General features: G+C 36.3%; 1 protein-coding gene across 1 annotated transcript in view; it reads left to right on the forward strand.

Moving 5' to 3' along the window:
- LOC148954846 (guided entry of tail-anchored proteins factor 1-like) overlaps window positions 1–16962 on the forward strand; it is a 31443-nt gene extending 14481 nt beyond the window's left edge. The window contains exons 3-4 of the mRNA XM_089098900.1: window positions 11026–11093; window positions 16710–16962. Coding sequence (XP_088955026.1) covers window positions 11026–11093; window positions 16710–16910 — 269 coding nt within the window. The 3' untranslated portion in view covers window positions 16911–16962. The remainder of the gene's footprint in view (window positions 1–11025; window positions 11094–16709) is intronic.
- The last annotated feature ends 2106 nt before the right edge of the window (window positions 16963–19068 follow it).

Raw genomic sequence — 19068 nt, forward strand, 5'->3', positions numbered from 1 at the left:
TCAGGAGCTGCATATGGAATTTAAGTGAGGGTATCAAACAAGGCCGTATCGGGGGGGGGGGGGTGACCCCCCTTGAAATGTTTGTCCGGCTCGTAAAAACGTAACAAAAGCTAATATAAACAAATTTTTGACGCGTTTTTTAAGTTTTTTGTATCCCCCCCTCCCGGAAAAAAATTCTTTGGTAACCCCCTCCCCCCCCCAAAAAAAAAATAATCCTGGATGCAAACTTCGTATTAGATATTTTGGCTGCTGGAAAAAATACCCCAAAAATATCCTGGACTAGGATTTCGATAAAGTTTTTCATAGCGTTTCCTCGTCACAAAAATTGTCGAAAAAATTTTGTTTCGTCACAAACCATTTAACAAAAAAAAAAAATGAAGCAGATTGAATATCACAGAACAAGGAGGTTTGTGGTTTTTCCTAACTAAACTGAATCCACTAAAATTATGAGTATTCTGTTATTGTCATGTATAAGTTACGTTACGTTATGTTGTTGATGTTCAATTTGAATTATAATACGACTGTTCTTAAATTACAGTGTAATATGAAACAATAGTAATTGGTAGAGTAACAATTAAATTTAAAAACAAATGCAATACAAGAAAATATATTATTTTTCTTTTTATTTTTACCACTCCGAATGGGGATCAGTGAAAATTAGTGATTTCTAAATAAGATGAGTGAAAATTTATTGGTTGCTTTGGCTATGAGTAAATTTTGAAAAAGTAAACGTGAATGGAATCTAATGTTGAATGGAAGCCAACTTTACTTTTTTGCAGATATTGAAAAAGTAAAGTCACTTCAGACATCCATTCATATCCCAGTCAATAATTTTTTTTTTTTTTTTTTTTTTTTTTAGCTTCGGAAATATGGTAGAAAATTAGCCAAGAGGGTCAACCGCAACCAGAAAAATTTTGAAAAGAGTCAATGAGAAAAAAGGTTGGGGAATCCCTGTGTTAGATTATACTTAGCTAACCAGGATCATGGTCCTGCCTTCAGGCACCTAAACTGTGCAACCCGATTTTATCATAGGCAGCGCGAAAGCGCTGCCTAAGTAAAGAACGATGTGGGCACAATGTATTATTTTTTTTATTATTTTTTAGTTTCAAATATGGTAGAAACTTAGCCAAGAGGGTCAACCGCTACCAGAAAAATTTTGAAAAGAGTCAATGAGAAAAAAGGTTGGGGAATCCCTGTGTTAGATCATACTTAGCTAACCAGGATCATGGTCCTGCCTTCAGGCGCCTAAACTCTGCAACCCGATTTTATCATAGGCAGCGCGAAAGCGCTGCCTAAGTAAAGAACGATGTGGGCACAATGTATTATTTTTTTTATTATTTTTTAGTTTCAAATATGGTAGAAACTTAGCCAAGAGGGTCAACCGCTACCAGAAAAATTTTGAAAAGAGTCAATGAGAAAAAAGGTTGGGGAATCCCTGTGTTAGATCATACTTAGCTAACCAGGATCATGGTCCTGCCTTCAGGTGCCTAAACTCTGAAACACAATTTTATCATAGGCAGCGCGATAGTGCTGCCTAAGTAAAGAGCGATGTGGGCACAAAGTATTATTTTTTTATTTTTATTTTTTAGTTTCAAATATGGTAGAAACTTAGCCAAGAGGGTTAACCGCAGAAAATTTTTGAAAAGAGTCAATGAGAAAAAAAGTTGGAGAATCCCTGTGTTAGATCATACTTAGCTAACCAGGATCATGGTCCTGCCTTCAGGCGCCTAAACTCTGTAACACGATTTTATCATAGGCAGCGCGATAGTGCTGCCTAAGTAAAGAACGATGTGGGCACAAAGTATTATTTTTTTTTTTCTCCATACTCGGGCGCTTTGTATCGAAGGAGTTGTCGTAGAAACTTCGAAAAGGGCTAATTCGTTTGGAAATTGGAGTGGCTAGTGCCCTTTTTAATAGTCGAAAGTGATTTGTGGGCAACTAGCCCCCCCCCCCCCCTCAGCCATCATTCCCTCGAACACATCCAATCAAAATTTTGAGATAGCCATTTTGTTCTGCGTAGTTGATTCCCAGATAGAAAATATGTTTTTGAGAAGGACACTCCCCCACCACCCCCGGGGCAAGGGTTTTAAGTTATGCCCTGCGGGCATTTTTTTTTTCCCTTTAGAGCAGGGCACTTCGTATCGAAGAAGTTGTCGTAGAAACTTCGAAAAGGGCTCATTCAATTGAAAATTGGAGTGGCTTGTGCCCTTTTTAATAGTCGAAAGCGATTGGAAGGCAACTAACACGCCTTCCACGCCCACCATTTCCCGATATACATCCAATCAAAATTTTGAGATAACCATTTTATTCAGCGTAGTTGATTTTCAAATAGAAATTATGTTTTTGAGGAAGACACTCCCCCCCAGCCTTCAGGGCAAGGGTTGTAAGTTATGCCATTGGGACACATAAGGTTTTTATAGAAGGCCTTCTCGTAGAAATTTCAAAAAAGGCTCATTCGATCGGAAATTCAAAGGACTAGTGCCCTTTTTGATAGTCGTAAGTAATTGGAGGGCAACTAGCCCCCCCCCACCCCCATTATTCTCCCAAACACATCCAATCAAAATTTTGAGATAGCCATTTTGTTCAGCGTAGTTGATTTCCAGATAGAAAATATGTTTTTGAGGAGGACACTCCCCCACAACCCTTGGGGCGAGGGTTTTAAGTTATGCCCTTAGGGCATATAAGAATGATGTTGGCACAACGTATTATTTATTATTGTTTTCCTTTAGAGCAGGGCACTTTGTATCGAAGAAGCTGTCGTAGAAACTTCGAAAAGGGCTCTTTCAATTGGAAATTGGAGTGGCTTGTGCCCTTTTTAATAGTGGAAAGTGATTGGAACGCAACTAACACCCCTTCCAGGTCCACCATTTCCCGAAACACATCCAATCAAAATTTTGAGATAGCCATATTGTTAAGCATAGTTGATTTCCAGATAGAAATCATGTTTTTGAGGAGGACGTTCCCCCACAGCCTTAAGGGCAAGGATTGTAAGTTATGCCCTGGGGGCAAATAAGGTTTTTATAGAAGGAGTTGCCGTAGAAACTTTAAAAAAGGCTCATTCAATTGGAAGTTCTAAGAACTAGTGCCCTTTTTAATAGTCGAAAGTGATCAGACGGCAACTAACCCCCCTCTGACGTCCACCATTCACCCAAAACATATCCAATCAAGATTTTGAGATAGCTAATTTGTACCCCGTAGCTTCAATTTGTGTAAATTGGATCTTTGAGGATGACAACCCCTTAAAAGCTTTTAGGACAAGGGTTGTAAGTTATGCCCTGGGGACATATAAGGTTTTTATAGAAGGCGTTGTCTTAGAAACTTCAAAAAAGGTTCATTCGATTGGAAATTCAAAGGGATAGTGCCCTTTTTAATAGTGAAAAGTGATTGGAGGGCAACTAGCCCCCCTCCCCACGCCCATCATTCCCCAATACACATCCAATCATTCCCCAATACACATCCAATCAAAATTTTGAGATAGCCATTTTGTTCAGCGTAGTTGATTTCCAGATAGAAAAAATGTTTTTGGGAAGGAAACTCCCCCACAACCCTCGGGGCAAGGGTTTTAAGTTATGCCCTGAGGGCATATAAGAACGATGTTGGCGCAATGTATCATTTATTATTATTTTTTATCCTTTTGAGCAGGGTACTTAGTATCGAAGAAGTTGTCGTAGAAACTTCGAAAAGGGCTCATTCAATCGGAAATTGGAGTGGCTTTTGCCCTTTTTAATAGTCGAAAGTGATTGGAAGGCAACTAACACGCCCTCCATTTCCTGAAAAACATTCAATCAAAATTTTGAGATAGCCATTTTGTTAAGCAAAGTTAATTTCCAGATAGAAATTGTGTTTTAGAGGAGGACACTCCCCCACAGCCTTCAGGGCAAGGGTTTTAAGTTATGCCCTTGGGGCATAAAAAGTTTTTATAGAAGGCGTTGTCGTAGAAACTTCAAAAAATGCTCATTCGATTGGAAATTCAAAGGGCTAGTACCGTTTTTAACAGTCGAAAGTGATTGGAGGGCAAGTAGCCCCCCCCCCCACGCCCATCATTTCCCCAAACACATCTACTCAAAATTTTGAGATAGCCATTTTGTTCAGCGTAGTTGATTTCCAGATAGAAATTAGGTTTTTGAGGAGGACACTCCCCCACAATCCTCGCGGCAAGGGTTTTAAGTTTTGCCCTGAGGGCATATAAAAATAATGTTGGAACAATGCATTATTTATTATTTTTTTCCTTTAGAGCAGGGCACTTTGTATTGAAAAAGTTGTCGTAGAAACTTCGAAAAGGGCTCATTCAATTGGAAATTGGAGTAGCTTGTGCCCTTTTTAATAGTCGAAAGTGATTGGAAGGCAACTAACTCCCCTTCCAGGCCCATTATGTCCCGAATTATATCCAATCAATATTTTGAGTCGGTTATTTTGTTATCCGATGTGGATTTCCTGATATAATAGTTGATTATATTGCCGGCTCGTCCCAACAGCCTTCAGGTCACGAATTTTCAGTTGAGTTCTGGAGATATATAAAGTTTTTATAGAAGGCGGTATCGTAGAAACTTCAAAAAAGGCTCATTCGAATGGAAGTTCAAAGTGCTACTGCCCTTTTTAATAGTCAAAAGTGATTGAAGAGCAAATAACCCCCCACTCAGGCCAATCTTTTCCCATAACACATCCAATCAAAATTTTGGGATAGCCATTTGGTTCAACGTAGTTTTAAGCTCTGTAAATTAGGTCTTTGAGGATGACAACCCCCTAACAGCTCTCAGGGCAAGGGTTGTAAGTTATGCCCTGGGGGCATATAAGGTTTTCTCTCACGCCCACCTTTTCCCCTAACACATCCAATAAAAATTTTAAGATAGCCATTTATTCAAAGTGGTTTTAAGTTCTGTAAATTAGGTCTTTGAGGATGACAACCCCCTCACAGCCCTCAGGGCAAGGGTTGTAAGTTATGCCTGGGGGCATATAAGGTTTATATAGAACGTTTTGTCGTAGAAACTTCAAAAAGGACTCATTCGACTTGAAATTGAAATGGCTAGTGCCCTTTTTAATAGTGGAAAGTAATGGGAAGGCAACTAACAACCCTTCCACTCCCACCATTTCCCCAAACACATCCAATCAAAATTTTGAGATAGCCATTTTGTTCCACGCAGTTTAAATTTCAGAAAATTATACCTTTGAGCAGGACACTCCCCCCACAGTCTTCATGACAAGGGTTATAAGTTATGCCCTGGGGGCATATAAGTTTCTATTGAAATCTTTGTCGTAGAAACTTGAAAAAGGGCTCTTTCGATTGGAAATTCAAAGGTCTAATGCCTTTTTAATAGTCGAAAGTAATTTGGGGGTAACTGACCCCCCACTCTCGCCCACCTTTTCCCCGAACTCATCCAATCAAAATTTTGAGATAGCCATTTTGTTCAGTGTTGTTGATTTTCAGATAGAAATTATGTTTTTGAGGAGGACATTCCCCCAGAGCCTTCAGGGAAAGTGTTGTAAGTTATTCCCTGGGGGCATATAAGGTTTTTATAGAACGCGTTTTTATTGAAATCCATTAAGTTTTTATTGAAATCTTTGTCGTAGAAACTTCAAAAAGGGCTCATTCGATTGGAAATTGAAATGGCTAGGGCCCTTTTTAATAGTCGAAACTGATTAAAGGGCAACTAACCCCCTCTCACGCCCACCATTTCCCCAAACTCATCCGATCAAAATTTTCAGATATCTATTTTGTTCAACGTAGTCGAAAGTTCTGGAAATTAGGTCTTTTAGGATGATAACCCCATCAGAGCCCTCAGTGCAAGGGTTGTAAGTTATGCCCTGGGGATATATAAGGTTTATATAGAAAGTTGTTGTAGAAATTTCAAAAAGGGCTCACTTGATTGGAAACTGAAATTGCCCTTTTTATTAGTTGAAAGTGAGCGGAGAGTAATTAATCCCCCCCTCACGCCCACCATTTCCCCAAACACATTCAATCACAGTTTAAAGTTAGCCATTTTGTTCAACGTAGTTAAAAGTTCTGGAAATTATGTATTTAAGGATGACAAAGCCCCCAGAGCCCCCAGGGCAAAGGTTATAAGTTATGTCCTGGGGGCATATAAGGTTTTTATAGATAGAGTTGTTATAAAATCTTCAAAAGGGGCTCATTCAATTGGAAATTGAGAGGGCTAGGGCCCTTTTTAATAGTTGAAAGTGATTGGTGGGTAACTAACCCCCTTCTCGTGCCCACTATTCCCCCAAACACATCCAATCAAAATTTTCAGATAGCCATTTTCTTCAACGTAGCAGAAAGTTCTGGAAATTAGATCTTTGAGGATGACAGCCCCCCCCCCCAGCTCTCAGGGCAAGGGTTCTAAGTTATGCCCTGAGGGCATATAAGGTTTTTAGTGAAAGTGTTGTCGTAGAAACTTCAAAAGGGCTCATTTGATTGGAAATTGAAAGGGCCAGAACCCTTTTTAATAGTCGAAAGTGATTGGAGAGCACTAACGCCCCACTCACGTCCACCATTTTCCCAGACACATCCAATCAAAATTTTGAGATAAGTATTTTGTTTAACGTAGTTGAAAGTTCTGGAAATTAGGTCTTTTAGGTTGTCCCCCCCCCCCCCCACAGCCCTTGGCAAGGGTTGTAAGTTATGCCCTGGGGGCATATAGTTTTTTATAGAAAGCGTTGTCGTAGAAACTTCAAAAAGGGCTCATTCGATTAGAAATTGAAATGGCCATTGCCCTTTTTAATAGTCGAAAGTGATTGGAAGGCAACTAACACCCCTTCCACGTCCATCATTCCCCAAAACACATTCAATCAAAATTTTCAGATAGCCATTTTGTTCCGCGCAGTTGAAAGTTCTGGGAATTATACCTTTGAGCAGGACACTCCCCCTACAGTCTTCAGGGCAAGGGTTATAAGTTATGCCCTGGGAGCATATAAGGTTTTTGTTGAAATCTTTGTTGAAATCTATATATAGTTAAAACACATGATAATAACATATATAACAATAACTAAACATAGCCCATAGCAAATAAAAATAAAATAACATAACAATTGCAGCACAAAAGCACACATAATACTATAAAACTAACTCACATAATCACACACAATGTCACACACATAATAATAATAATAATAATAGTAAAAATAATAAAAATAAGGTTTTTAAGGTTTTTGTAATAAGGTATATAAGATTTTTGTAGAAAGCTTTGTCGTAGAAACTTCAAAAAAGGCTCAATCGATTGGAAATGAAAATGGATAGTGCCTTTTTAATAGTTGAAAGTGATTGAAAGGCAACTAAGACCCCTTCCACCCCCACCATTTCCCCAAACACATCCAATCAAAATTTTGAGATAGCCATCTCGTTCCACGCAGTTGAAAGTTCTGGAAACTATACCTTTGAGCAGGAAACTCCCCCTACAGTCTTCAGGGCAAGGGTTATAAGTTATGCCCTGGGAGCATATAAGGTTTTTGTTGAAATCTCTGCGTAAAAACTAGAAAAATGGTTCTTTCGATTGGAATTGAAAGGGCTTGTGCCCTTTTTAATTGTCAAAAGCGAATTGAGGGCAACAAACCGCCCTCTCACGCCCACCTTTTCCCCAAAAAACATCCAATCAAAATTTTTAGATAAACATTTTATTCAACATAGTTGAATTTCTGGAAATTAGGTCTATAAGGATGACAACTCCTCCCCCACACAGCCTTCGGGGCAAGGGTTTTAAGATATGCCCTGGGGACATGTAAGGTTTTTGTAGAAAGCGAAGTTGTAGGAACTTCAAAAAGGGCTAATTCAATTGGAAATTAAAAGGGCTAGTCCCCTTTTTAATAGTCGAAAGTGATTGAAGGGCAACTGACCCCACCCCCCCGCTCACGCCCCACATTTCCCCAAACACACCCAATCAAAACTTTGAGATATCCATTTTGTTCAATGTAGTTGAAAGTTCTTGAAATTAGGTCTTTTAGGATGATAAACCCATCAGAGCCCTCAGTGCAAGGGTTATAAGTTATGCCCTGGGGGAATATAAGGTTTATATAGAAAGTTGTTTTAGAAACTTTAAAAAGGGCTCATTTGATTGAAAATTGAAAGGGCTAGTGCCCTTTTTAATAGTCGAAAGTGAATGGAGAGTAATTAACCCCCCTCTCACGCCCACCATTTCCCCAAACACATTCAATCAAAGTTTAGAGATAGCCATTTTGTTCAACGTAGTTGAAAGTTATGGAAATTATGTATTGAGGATGACAAACCCCCCAGGGCAAAGGTTGTAAGTTATGCCCTTTTGGGCAAATAAGGTTTTTATAGATAGTGTTGTCGTAAAACTTCAAAAGGGGCTCGTTCATTGGGAAATTGAGAAGGTTCTTGCCCTTTTTAATAGTCGAAAGTGATTGAAGGGTAACTAATCCCCCTCTCACGCCAACCATTCCACCAAACAAATCCAATCAAAATTTTCAGATAGCCATTGTATTCAACGTAGTAGAAAGTTCTGGAAATTAGGTCTTTGAGGATTAAGCCCTCCCCTCCGGCCTTCAAGGCAAGGGTTGCAAGTAATGTCCTTGAGGCATATAAGGTTTTATTGAAAGTGTTGTCGTAGAAACTTCAAATGGGCTCATTTGATTGGAAATTGAAAGGGCTAGTGCCTTTTTTAATAGTTGAAAGTGATTGAAGAGCAACTAACACCCCTCTCACGCCCACTATTGCCCCAAACACATCCAATCAGAATTTTGAGATAGGCATTTTGTTTAACGTAGTTGAAAGTTCTGGAAATTAGATCTTTGAGGATGATAACCCCCTTCATAGTCCTTAGGGTAAGGGTTGTAATTTATGCCCTTGGGGCATATAAGGTATTTATAGAAAGTGTTGTCGTAGAAACGCAAAAAGCGCTCATTTGATTGGTAATCGAAAGGCCTAGTGCCCTTTTTAACCGTCGAAAGTGATTGGAAGGCTTGACGTTTTTATAGTAAAGATCAATGTGGGTATATTGTATTATTATTTTTTTTTTAGACCAGGTTACTTCGTATCGAAGGAGTTGTCGTAGGAACTTCGAAAAGGGCTCATTCGATTTAAAATAGAAAGGACTTATGCCCTTTTTAATAGTCGAAGTGATTGGAGGGCAAATAATCCCCCTCCCACGCCCACCCTCCCATTTGCCCATTATGTTTAAAAACTAAATGTTGCATTAAGATTAATCAAAATGCGCTGTGTTAATGCTAACTCCCAATAAGGCATCTCAGCAATATCCAATGAACGACTGAGGGTATTATGTTCAAACTTTTGTTTCTACTTCTGCTCTTAAAATTTAACCAAATCAAAATAGCGTAAGTGTATCCAAGCTATCAAAGAAAGTAAACAGATTTTTTTTGCGAATGGTATCAAGTTTTTCATTTCAAGGTCAACTAGAGGAGGGATGAAGCTAAATTAAACACTACTATTTGTGTCCAGATTTTTAAAAGGGTGTATGTTGTTCAAAATTGCGGGAAATTTTTCTCCAGCGTACAAATAGCAGGCCTAACTGTAAAGTCTCAAAAAGACGAAAAGATTTAAAGTATTATTTTCTTTTTCCCTGAAAAGACTATGTCAATATAAAACGAGCAGAAATTAGTTAAAAAACTTTTTCCACAAAAGTAAGTTTTTCAAAGAAAAGCAAAAAACTCCATTAAGCCAAAAATGAGCAAAAATGAAACCCAAAACGAACAGAAATTACAATAAATAGTTGAGTCAAACTCAAAACGAGCAGAAATTAACATGAGTTGGGCTCAAAGCTAGACAGTTTTTATGCAAGGATACCCCCTTTCCTTCCTGTACGTGGACGTATACTTTTATTTGGATGTGTCGAAATCTCCAAAAACTAGCTTTATATTTATGTATTTTTTACATGGTTGAAAATGGGTGTAAAGAAATTATTATTTTGCAGATATTTTTTGCACTACAAACACTTGACATCCTCGTGTCCTCTTGTCTCTTATTAATTTTTTTTTTCACCTGGAATTTTGGGAAAAAAGCTAGACAGTTTTTATGAAAGGAACCCTCCTTTCCTTCCTCTACGTGGACCTACCGAAATTTCCAAAAACTAGCTTTATATATATGATTTTTTTGCAGTTAAGAAAATGGGTTTAAAGATATTATTATTATGTAGATATTTTTTGTGCTACAAACACTTGACATTTTCGTGTCCTCTTGTCTCTTTCCGCCTGAAATTTGGGAGAAAAAAAGCTAGACAGTTTTTATGGAAGGAACCCCCCTTTCCTTCCTCTACGTTGACGTATACATCTATGTGGATGTGTCGTAATTCTAAAAACTAGCTTTATATATATGGGTTTTTTCTATATGGAAGAAAATGAGTTTAAAGAAATTATTATTTTGTAGATATTTTTTGTGCTACAAACACTTGACATTCTCGTGTCTTCTTGTCTCTTATTAATTTTTTTTTTCACCTGGAACTTCGGGGGAAAAGGCTAGACAGTTTTTATGGAAGGAATCCTCTTTCCTTTCTCCTCTACATGTATGTATCAAAACTGCCAAAAACCAGCTTTTTATATATTATATATATATATATATATATATATATATATATATATATATATATATATATATATATATATATATATATATATATATATATATATATATATATATATATATATATATATATATATATATATATATATTTATATTTTATGATGAAAGAAAGTGTGTTTAAAGAAACTATTATTTTCTAGAAATTTTTTAAGTACTACAAATACTTGACATCCTTGTGTCTTCTTGTCTCTCATTCATTTTTTTCATAATTATTAGTGTTCTTCACCAATTAACAAACCTAGATACCAAGAACATTTTCAGCTTTTAGAATTTTCTATGTTGTGAATGAAAATTGTATTGAAAGAGGCTTGAAGAATAACCCTTATTCGGGTTGAGTTCTTAAAAATTGCATCAGTGAAAAAAATTTGGAATCTTACGGTTGTAACATTCAAAAGAGCTTGTTTTATTTGAGGTTGTGAGTTGTGAAAAATTCAAGGATAAAAAAGTTCCAAAAATGTCAAACTTTATTTTTTACTTTTCAGAGAAAATTTCGTCTGGAAAGATATCAGCTTTAGCCCTTGGTTCGTCCCGGCTTGTGCGCATTATTGGAGTAAGTTTCAATTCAATCTTTTATTTAAAAATATACGAAAAAACAAACAAATTATATAACGTAAGAAGACAAGGCCCAGAAACCACAGCTTGTGTGGTGCTACATGACACACAACATGTATGCGTAAAATTCGTGTTAATTTTCGTAATTTTAAATATGTTTAATTCGTAAATGCACAATAATTACATTGCGAACACTCAACTATTGCAACGGAGAGAATACATCATTAGGTCAGATATTGGTAGTTATTCACTCTACCCTCTTTTGAGAAAAATCAAAGGAAACATCCTGGTGGCAAAATTTTATTCGCAAAAATTTAAGGGAGAGGGACCAAAATTCATTTTCAATAACTAGAGGGGCTAAACTTTTTTTTCAATGAAAATACCCCCAAAAAGGCATTTTTCAATGAAAATCCCCTCCCCCCTAATAAATGTACTTTTCAAAATATAAGAGGGGTGAAACATCTAGGAGATACATGCCCCCTGCACCCCCCCCCCCCCTCCCATTGGTGCAACTAATTTGTGAGTTATTTGACGCCTAATCCACTCTACAAAATATTCATAGGTGAGCTTGGGACAACATTGGCAAATTTTCAAAATTTTACTGGAGAGCTAGATTTGGCTTTTGTTTTCAGGAGAAAAATATTTTTTAAGGATTTAAATGAGAAAACATCTGTTGAAACAACAACTTCTTGCTGAATAATGGTAATTTTGTTTTTGTATACAACTTGGTTATATACAAGTACAATTCTGTTCTGTAGTATCTGTAGTTAGCAAATTACTTAATAATATAATACTTTTTAGACTGAACGATGCTGCAGACAAAGTTATAAGAGAAGAACAGTGCAATTTTAGAAAGAGTAGAGGATGTGTCGAGCAAATTTTCACTCCTAGGTTAAAAATTGAAAATTGAGAAGTGCCTGAGTTATCGAGCACTTATAGTCCTCAGTCTTATAGATTATGAGCAAGCTCATAATGAGCAAGCTCATTCTATCGATTTTGTTGATAGAAGAGTTTTAGCGAAGGTCTTATCCTTGTATGGTATACCAGATAAATATATTTAAGGGATTAGTACTATCCTCGAGAATAACAGTGCTGCGGTTAAGGTAGGAAATGAGGTTAGTAGCTGGTTTTATATTGAATCAGGAGTTAAGCAGGGTTGTGTTTTATCCCCCTTTATATGGATCATTTTGGTGGACTTTGTCACAAGGAGCACAGGAAAAGCAATGGGAAAACACGAAAACAAATGGGGAGGAAACACTTCCCTGGATTTAGATTATGCTGATGATTTAAGCATCCTAGACGAAACTGTGAGCAAAATGAATGAAATTTTGAGGTTTTGCTAGTTCAGGGTGCTAAAATAAGCTTGAAAATTAATGTTAAGAAGACTAAGTCACTAAGACTAGGAATAAGTGACGATGAAAAGGTGACGTCGGATAACGAAAAGATTGATCAGGTGGGCAGCTTCACTTACCTTGGTAGTATTATTAGTAAAGACGGTTGGAGCAGTGAAGACGTTAAAAGTAGAATAGCCAAGGTTCAGGGTGTTTTTTCACAGTTGAAAGACGTTTTAAAGATAAGTTTACAAGCCAAGATTAGAATATTGGAAGCTACAATGATGACAGTGCTTAAAAATGGTTTTGAAGCATGGGCACTCCGAAAACCGGATGAAGACTTGATAGGTGTTTTCCAGAGAAATTGCCTACGGATTGTTCTTGCTTCCCGTCTGACTGACTGTATTTCACACTGTAGGCTTTACAAAAAGTCTGGTTCGATCCTGCTTTCTAGAGCTATAATGAGGGAAAGTTTGAGATGGCTAGGGCACGTTCTGCGGAAGAAGGTTGACAGATTGCTAAAGATGTCCTTTTCGGCCAACCGCCTGGGGCTAAACGGAAAGCAGGTCGCCCGCGGTTGGGGTGAGAGGATGTCATAAAGAAATATTTAGATGAAATGGGAACTTCTTGGAAGGGTGCAAAGAGGGAGGCTTTGAATAGGTCGAGATGGAGGAGGAGCGTGCGTAGCTGTGTTGGCCTCAGGCGGCTTGGCGCGGTGAGTTGTTAGTAGTAGAAATAGTACTGTCTGAGCTAGAGATGCGGAAAGTTATTTTTTTCAGTTAGAGTCCACTTCCCCTACCACTCATGAAGCAAATATACCTGAGCAAGTGGGACCAGTGCACAAAGATCGATTAAAGAAAACTTTTTCCACCTTCAAACTCATATCCAAAAAGAGTGTAAGATAGGCCCTTTTTTTTGGGGTGCAACGGTTATTGAATACTCAATGAATCTTCTTAAGATTCAATTCGAAGATTCAAAATGTTTGTAAAGATTTTGATTTTGTCATCTGGATGGATAAAAATCTCAGAAATGTGTGACTTTGCGATTCCATTCCTTTTTATCAGAAATCGGGTAATTGTCGTCTGAAATCGGTGGATTTTGGTAAACTCAAAGAAAAAATTTCGGTTGATGAAATGTGTATAATTTTTCTGCTAGTATAGGTTGTTTTATAGAACGACTAATTTGTCTTTTTCATAACCGTGGAACGCAGCATTGTGTCTTATTTATGACATTAAACACAAAAAATAAGTCTTTTCAACTGGAAGAAGGGTTGCCCCCTTCTTTATTTATACCGGACAATTATCCTTAACTATTCCACGCGTAAAATTGAGACGGAAAAGAGAAAGTAAGACATTTGAAAAAAAAATTGTATAGGAACTCTGGCGAATTTCCCCAGTGTATAATTTCCCTTGACAATTTCATTCACTGGAAACTTCCCTCCCCATAGAAAATTCCCCGTGAAAAAGAAACCCAGCAGAAAATTCGTCCCCACCCCCTACTCCAAAATGTTTGCCTTCTTTCCAATAACAAATGCTATGCCTAAACAATGGGCAAATTTTATAACTTAAAGACATTTCCCCTGGGGCTGTGGGGGGTCATGCTATACCCAATGGTATAGTTATTGGGCCTTTTAAATATGATGAATAAAATGGTTATTTCGAAGTTTTTATCGGACGATTTTGGGAAAAAAGGAGCGGGGGAGGGGGCCTAGTTGCCCTCCAATCTTTTTGGTCACTTAAAAAGGGCACTGGAACTTTTAATTACCGTTCGAATGAGCCCTCTTATGATGTTCTAGGACCAGCGGGCCGATAGGATCACCCCTGAAAAAAAAAAAAAAAAAAAAAAAAAAAAAAAAAAAAACGCATCCGTGATAATTCTTCTGGCAAAAAATACAAAATTCCGTATTTTTGCAGAGGAGCTTGAAACCTGATTTTTATTTAGATTCTATGACTTATAGGGCGTGTTTCCACCTTTTTTTTTTAGATAATAATGCAAATTTTCTCAGGCTCGTAGCCTTTGAGGGGTGAAATTAAACTTAATTAAATTTATATATTTGAAATCAGCATAATAATCTGATTCTTTTGATATGTCTATGGGTATCTAAATTTCGTTTTTTAGAGTTTCGGTTACTATTGAGCTGGGTCGCTCATTACTTACAGTTCGTTACCACGAACTGTTTGATTCTCGCAACCCTATTGAAATTGGTCCCCAAGGTTTTTCAACGTATTATAATAAAAGTTATTAAACTCTCATAGTTCAATGTAACTAGGTCAGTTGTAAATTTTGCAGTTCTTTTTTCTAATTTTTGCAAGGACAAACAGAAACGACATCAGTTGGGGAATTTAACATTTTTATTGCTTGTATCCCTGACGTATGTATTCCTTATTCCTCTATGCAACCCAAACAAGGACCATCATTGCGTATAAACTATTATTCTAAATATAATATAATAATATGTATAATATAATAATTAGAATATAATGATATATATTATAATATATTATAATATATTTACTCAAGTGATCCCTGTTCAGCACAAACGGAGCAAAGTATGATTTGTGTAACTTGATTAAAAAAATATCAAATTTGAAAAATAAAAGTTGTTTTTGACAAGCAGCCATTTATTACTCGGTTGATTGAATAGAAGTATATATTCTAACGATAAATAAATCAAAGCTGCCATGTAATTACCGAATGGTTATGTTTGTTGCACGCAAAAAAGCTGTCAGTTAAGTATCTTATAAATCAAAACTATGCCTCCGATGCTAAGGCCCCTTGTAGTGTTGCAGAAATTGTGACCCATGCGCCAAAGTTGTGGAGCAACACATGCAGTTATATCTCATGGTTATACCTCATGGGTGTTCCCATATTATCTCTGCGATTTTGTGACCCATGCGCGATTGTTGTGAAGCAACACATTCAGTTATACCTCATGGGTAATAAATGTATGTGCTCCCATATTACCTTTGCGGTAATATGGTAATATATGGTAATTTGCATAATCATACCATACACGGTATGATTATAGTAAGTTATCATTTGTAAGTTCAACGTGTAACTATAGTGTTTCTATAGTTATAGTGTTTATATAATTATAGTGTATATATAATGTATATAGTGTATATATAATTAATTATAACTATAATTATAGTGTTTCTAAAAATAATTTTGTGTGTACAAAGTAATCGAATAACTGTACTCGCATCTTTTTGGTTTTACCTGTAATAGGATTGTTTACTATTTACTGTCTTTGTGGCTTACATGGTTTGATTGCTTAGTGTCTCACAAGCTAAAATCAGGCATAATTTTTCAATATTTGTGTATTTCGTCCCAACTTTCGACCCAGGAATTTTTCTAGTTTAACGCTTATTTTTAACGTTTTTTCGCTGATTTAAGTTTGAGACTTTGACTAAATAAAACTGAATATTTTTAATGCTCGACTTGTGGAAATACTTTCTATAAAAGTTTAAGTTCATCCAGTATTGCTGAATTTTCTTTATGATGGCTAAATTCAGAAAAAAAAACTCTTATTTGAACAACCATCTTTTGTAAATTTAGAAAGTTTGCCAACAAATGCTGTCTTTTCTGTGAAAAAGACGGCTCGTATCTTGAACGTTTACGCTCTTAAAATGTGTGAAGAAAAGGCTGGTACTGTTTTGTTCAAGCAATTCCAATTTAAAATAGTACTTTGGACAAGAGAAATATCCAAGATGAATAAATTACAGCTATTGCTAAAATAGTAAAATGAGTTTAAGTCAATCAACGAGTTGAACTAGCTGCCAGAAAAAGTTCAAGCTTGCTATTTTAATTGATGTCCAGCATTAACGGATTAAATGTCTCTTCTTCCTTTCAAGGTAGTAATAGTAATAAGAATTTTTTTTTTCCCGATGGAGCTTGAATTAAACACAAGCCATGGCTATTTGGAGATAAAGCCAAGAAAGATAGTCTGAGCGAGAGACAAAGCTGGCATAAGGTGGTCGTAAGGAAAGATTTAAGAAAGTTGGAACTTTTTGGCAGGTTGTAAAGAGGGAGGCTTTGGATAGATTGGGATGCAGTATCAGCGGGCTTAGCTGTGTTGGCCTCAGGTGGTTTGATGCTACAGTGAGTCTGTTAGTAGTAGTTCTAGTATTAAATCTCCTGATGCTGTTGCAAATGTAAGAGTTAACTAGGTTTTTACGGCCGCAGTTGGAACAAAATTGAAGTTGATCGAATAGGTTTCTGTACAGGTCACACATAGGCACGATCCCTGTAATAACTTCGTTGATAACCACTTCTTTTTGCAGGGAGTTATTTTGCCCCTCATCTTGTATTATTACCAAGATGAACCGATCATTTGTCTAAAACCAGATAGTCTTTGGCCACTTTCGTACTTTCTGAGTTGGCCATTAAATGAACCAGGAGCTGTCAGTGTCTGGGCTTGGTCAACGATCTGTGCTACTGCTACACAAGGACTGGCACGTAAATTGGCCGCCAAATATCCTTAGCACCACCTCTTTTTGTACGTGGAAAAATCAGTAAAAGAAAGACAATTCTTTGTTTGTGTTTTGTCTCATACATTCCTTCCAACTCACTTTATATAGGTAATTTTACGATAGGTACAATAGAGATGAAGGGCCATCCAAGATTTTAAATATTTCTCAACTATAATTTCCTCTTCTAGAGAGACAAAATGTTTAGCTTTGAGCAGCTAGGCAAGCGAAAAAAAGGAGCGAAACATGAACATACAAACAATACCGTTACCCTAAGAATGCTAATAATTAGGACATATAGTAGGATAGACATAGCCTATAACAAAATACCTTAGGAAAAGTCCATAGACGTAGATCTGAATTACCTACCATAGATTTATCACATGAACATAAATTAGTCACAGAACATCACAGACGTAAATTAGTCACATTTATCACAGAACATGAACATAATAATTAGAAACATTCTAATTATTAAAGTTTTAATTATAATAAAACATTTTAAATGGAAAATTAGCATAAAAATATCAAAAACAAAATCATTAATTTAAAGAGGACGTATTTTATTTTTCGGCATTTCCTCAAGGTCACCAGGAATTGTACAATTTCTAAAACAAAATTCTTGATATTTTGATATAAAGTTTTGATATTTTTATGCTAATTTTCCATTTAAAATGTTTTATTATAATTAAAACTTTACTAATTAGAATGTTTCTAACTATAAGTTGTAAGGTTAATTTAATAACTATAATATTTATTCTAGGCGCTGAAGATGCTAGTATTACATCATTCAGTTTAATAAAGAAAAAACTTATCCAAACAGAAAGACAAGGTGAATACTTTCTCCTTGCGCCCATACTACTTTCATTTGTCGTGCTATAACTTTTTAATTTCAAAATGTATTTGTTGTTTTTTTACCTTTATTTGTAGCTCTAGAGCTCTTGGTGTGTATATCTTATAATAAAGATCATAGCCGATTTGTATGTCTTCTAGTGACTATTAGAAATGGAAGATAAAGGTGCTGAAAGTAAAGATGATGCAAAATCACAATGTCACAAAATCACAATTTTGAAGGAAGGTGACTCTAAATTACAAAATGACAATTTTGAAGAAATGCAAGATTTTTACTCAAAGAAAGCCTCAGACTTCAAAAAACTACCAGAAATCGGACAACTTGTTGCCTGCCAAGAAGAAGAAGACGGAATATGATATAGAGGAGAAGTCCTTGACGTAGATAAAGACTTTGCGCAGGAAAGAAAAGGCGATTTTTAAGTTGAAGAATGAGATGAATATATGAATGACGATAATTTGAAGGAAATACAAAGGCTACCCTTGCTAAAACATGTCCTATATGTTTTATCATGCCTGTAATTACGGTATTTTGTGTTCGTTCTCTTTTTCCCCTCACTAAGCTGCTAAAAGTCACCAAGGATTCTCACCATTTTGTTGAATGCATGGTGACTGTTCACGTTGCAATATCTGTCCCATATTATCTAATTTATGTTCATGTGATAAATCTATGGTAGGTAATTCAGATCTACGTCTATGGACTTTTCCTAAGGTATTTTGTTATAGGCTATGTCTATCCTACTATATGTCCTAATTATTAGCATTCTTAGGGTAACGGTATTGTTTGTATGTTCATGTTTCGCTCCTTTTTTTCGCTTGCCTAGCTGCTCAAAGCTAAACATTTTGTCTCTCTAGAAGAGGAAATTATAGTTGAGAAATATTTAAAATCTTGGATGGCCCTTCAAAATCTTTTTCCTCTCTACTAGGGTACCGCTTTGACCATAGTTGTTTCAAAGCCTTTTAGTTGTCGAACTTCTATTTTGGCTGCCATTTAAATGGGCTGCTTAGTCAATTAAATGGCCTGCCCTGATTTTCGTTCTTCTTTTTGGGCTGTCGTTTAAATGGTTTATCTAGCCCATTAAATGGGCCCTAGCTACATTAAATGACCTACTATTTAAATTATCCAAGCAAATGTATATTTGAGTGATCAAATTTCTTTTGCTAATTTATGAGTAATAACAAGAAAGAATTGTTGTAAGCTAGAATAAACAACGTTTCGATAAGAAATTGAAAAATAATGTTCACTAAAACGTTTGGTTGCGTTAAATTAGGCTGAGGTTGTGTTTTTTTTTTTGGGGGGGGGGAGAATATTTATTGACAAAAT

Source organism: Artemia sp. Qi Xiang Cuo, chromosome 2 (genome assembly GCF_049724085.1).
Source record: "Artemia sp. Qi Xiang Cuo chromosome 2, ASM4972408v1, whole genome shotgun sequence".
Classification (NCBI taxonomy): domain Eukaryota; kingdom Metazoa; phylum Arthropoda; class Branchiopoda; order Anostraca; family Artemiidae; genus Artemia; species Artemia sp. Qi Xiang Cuo.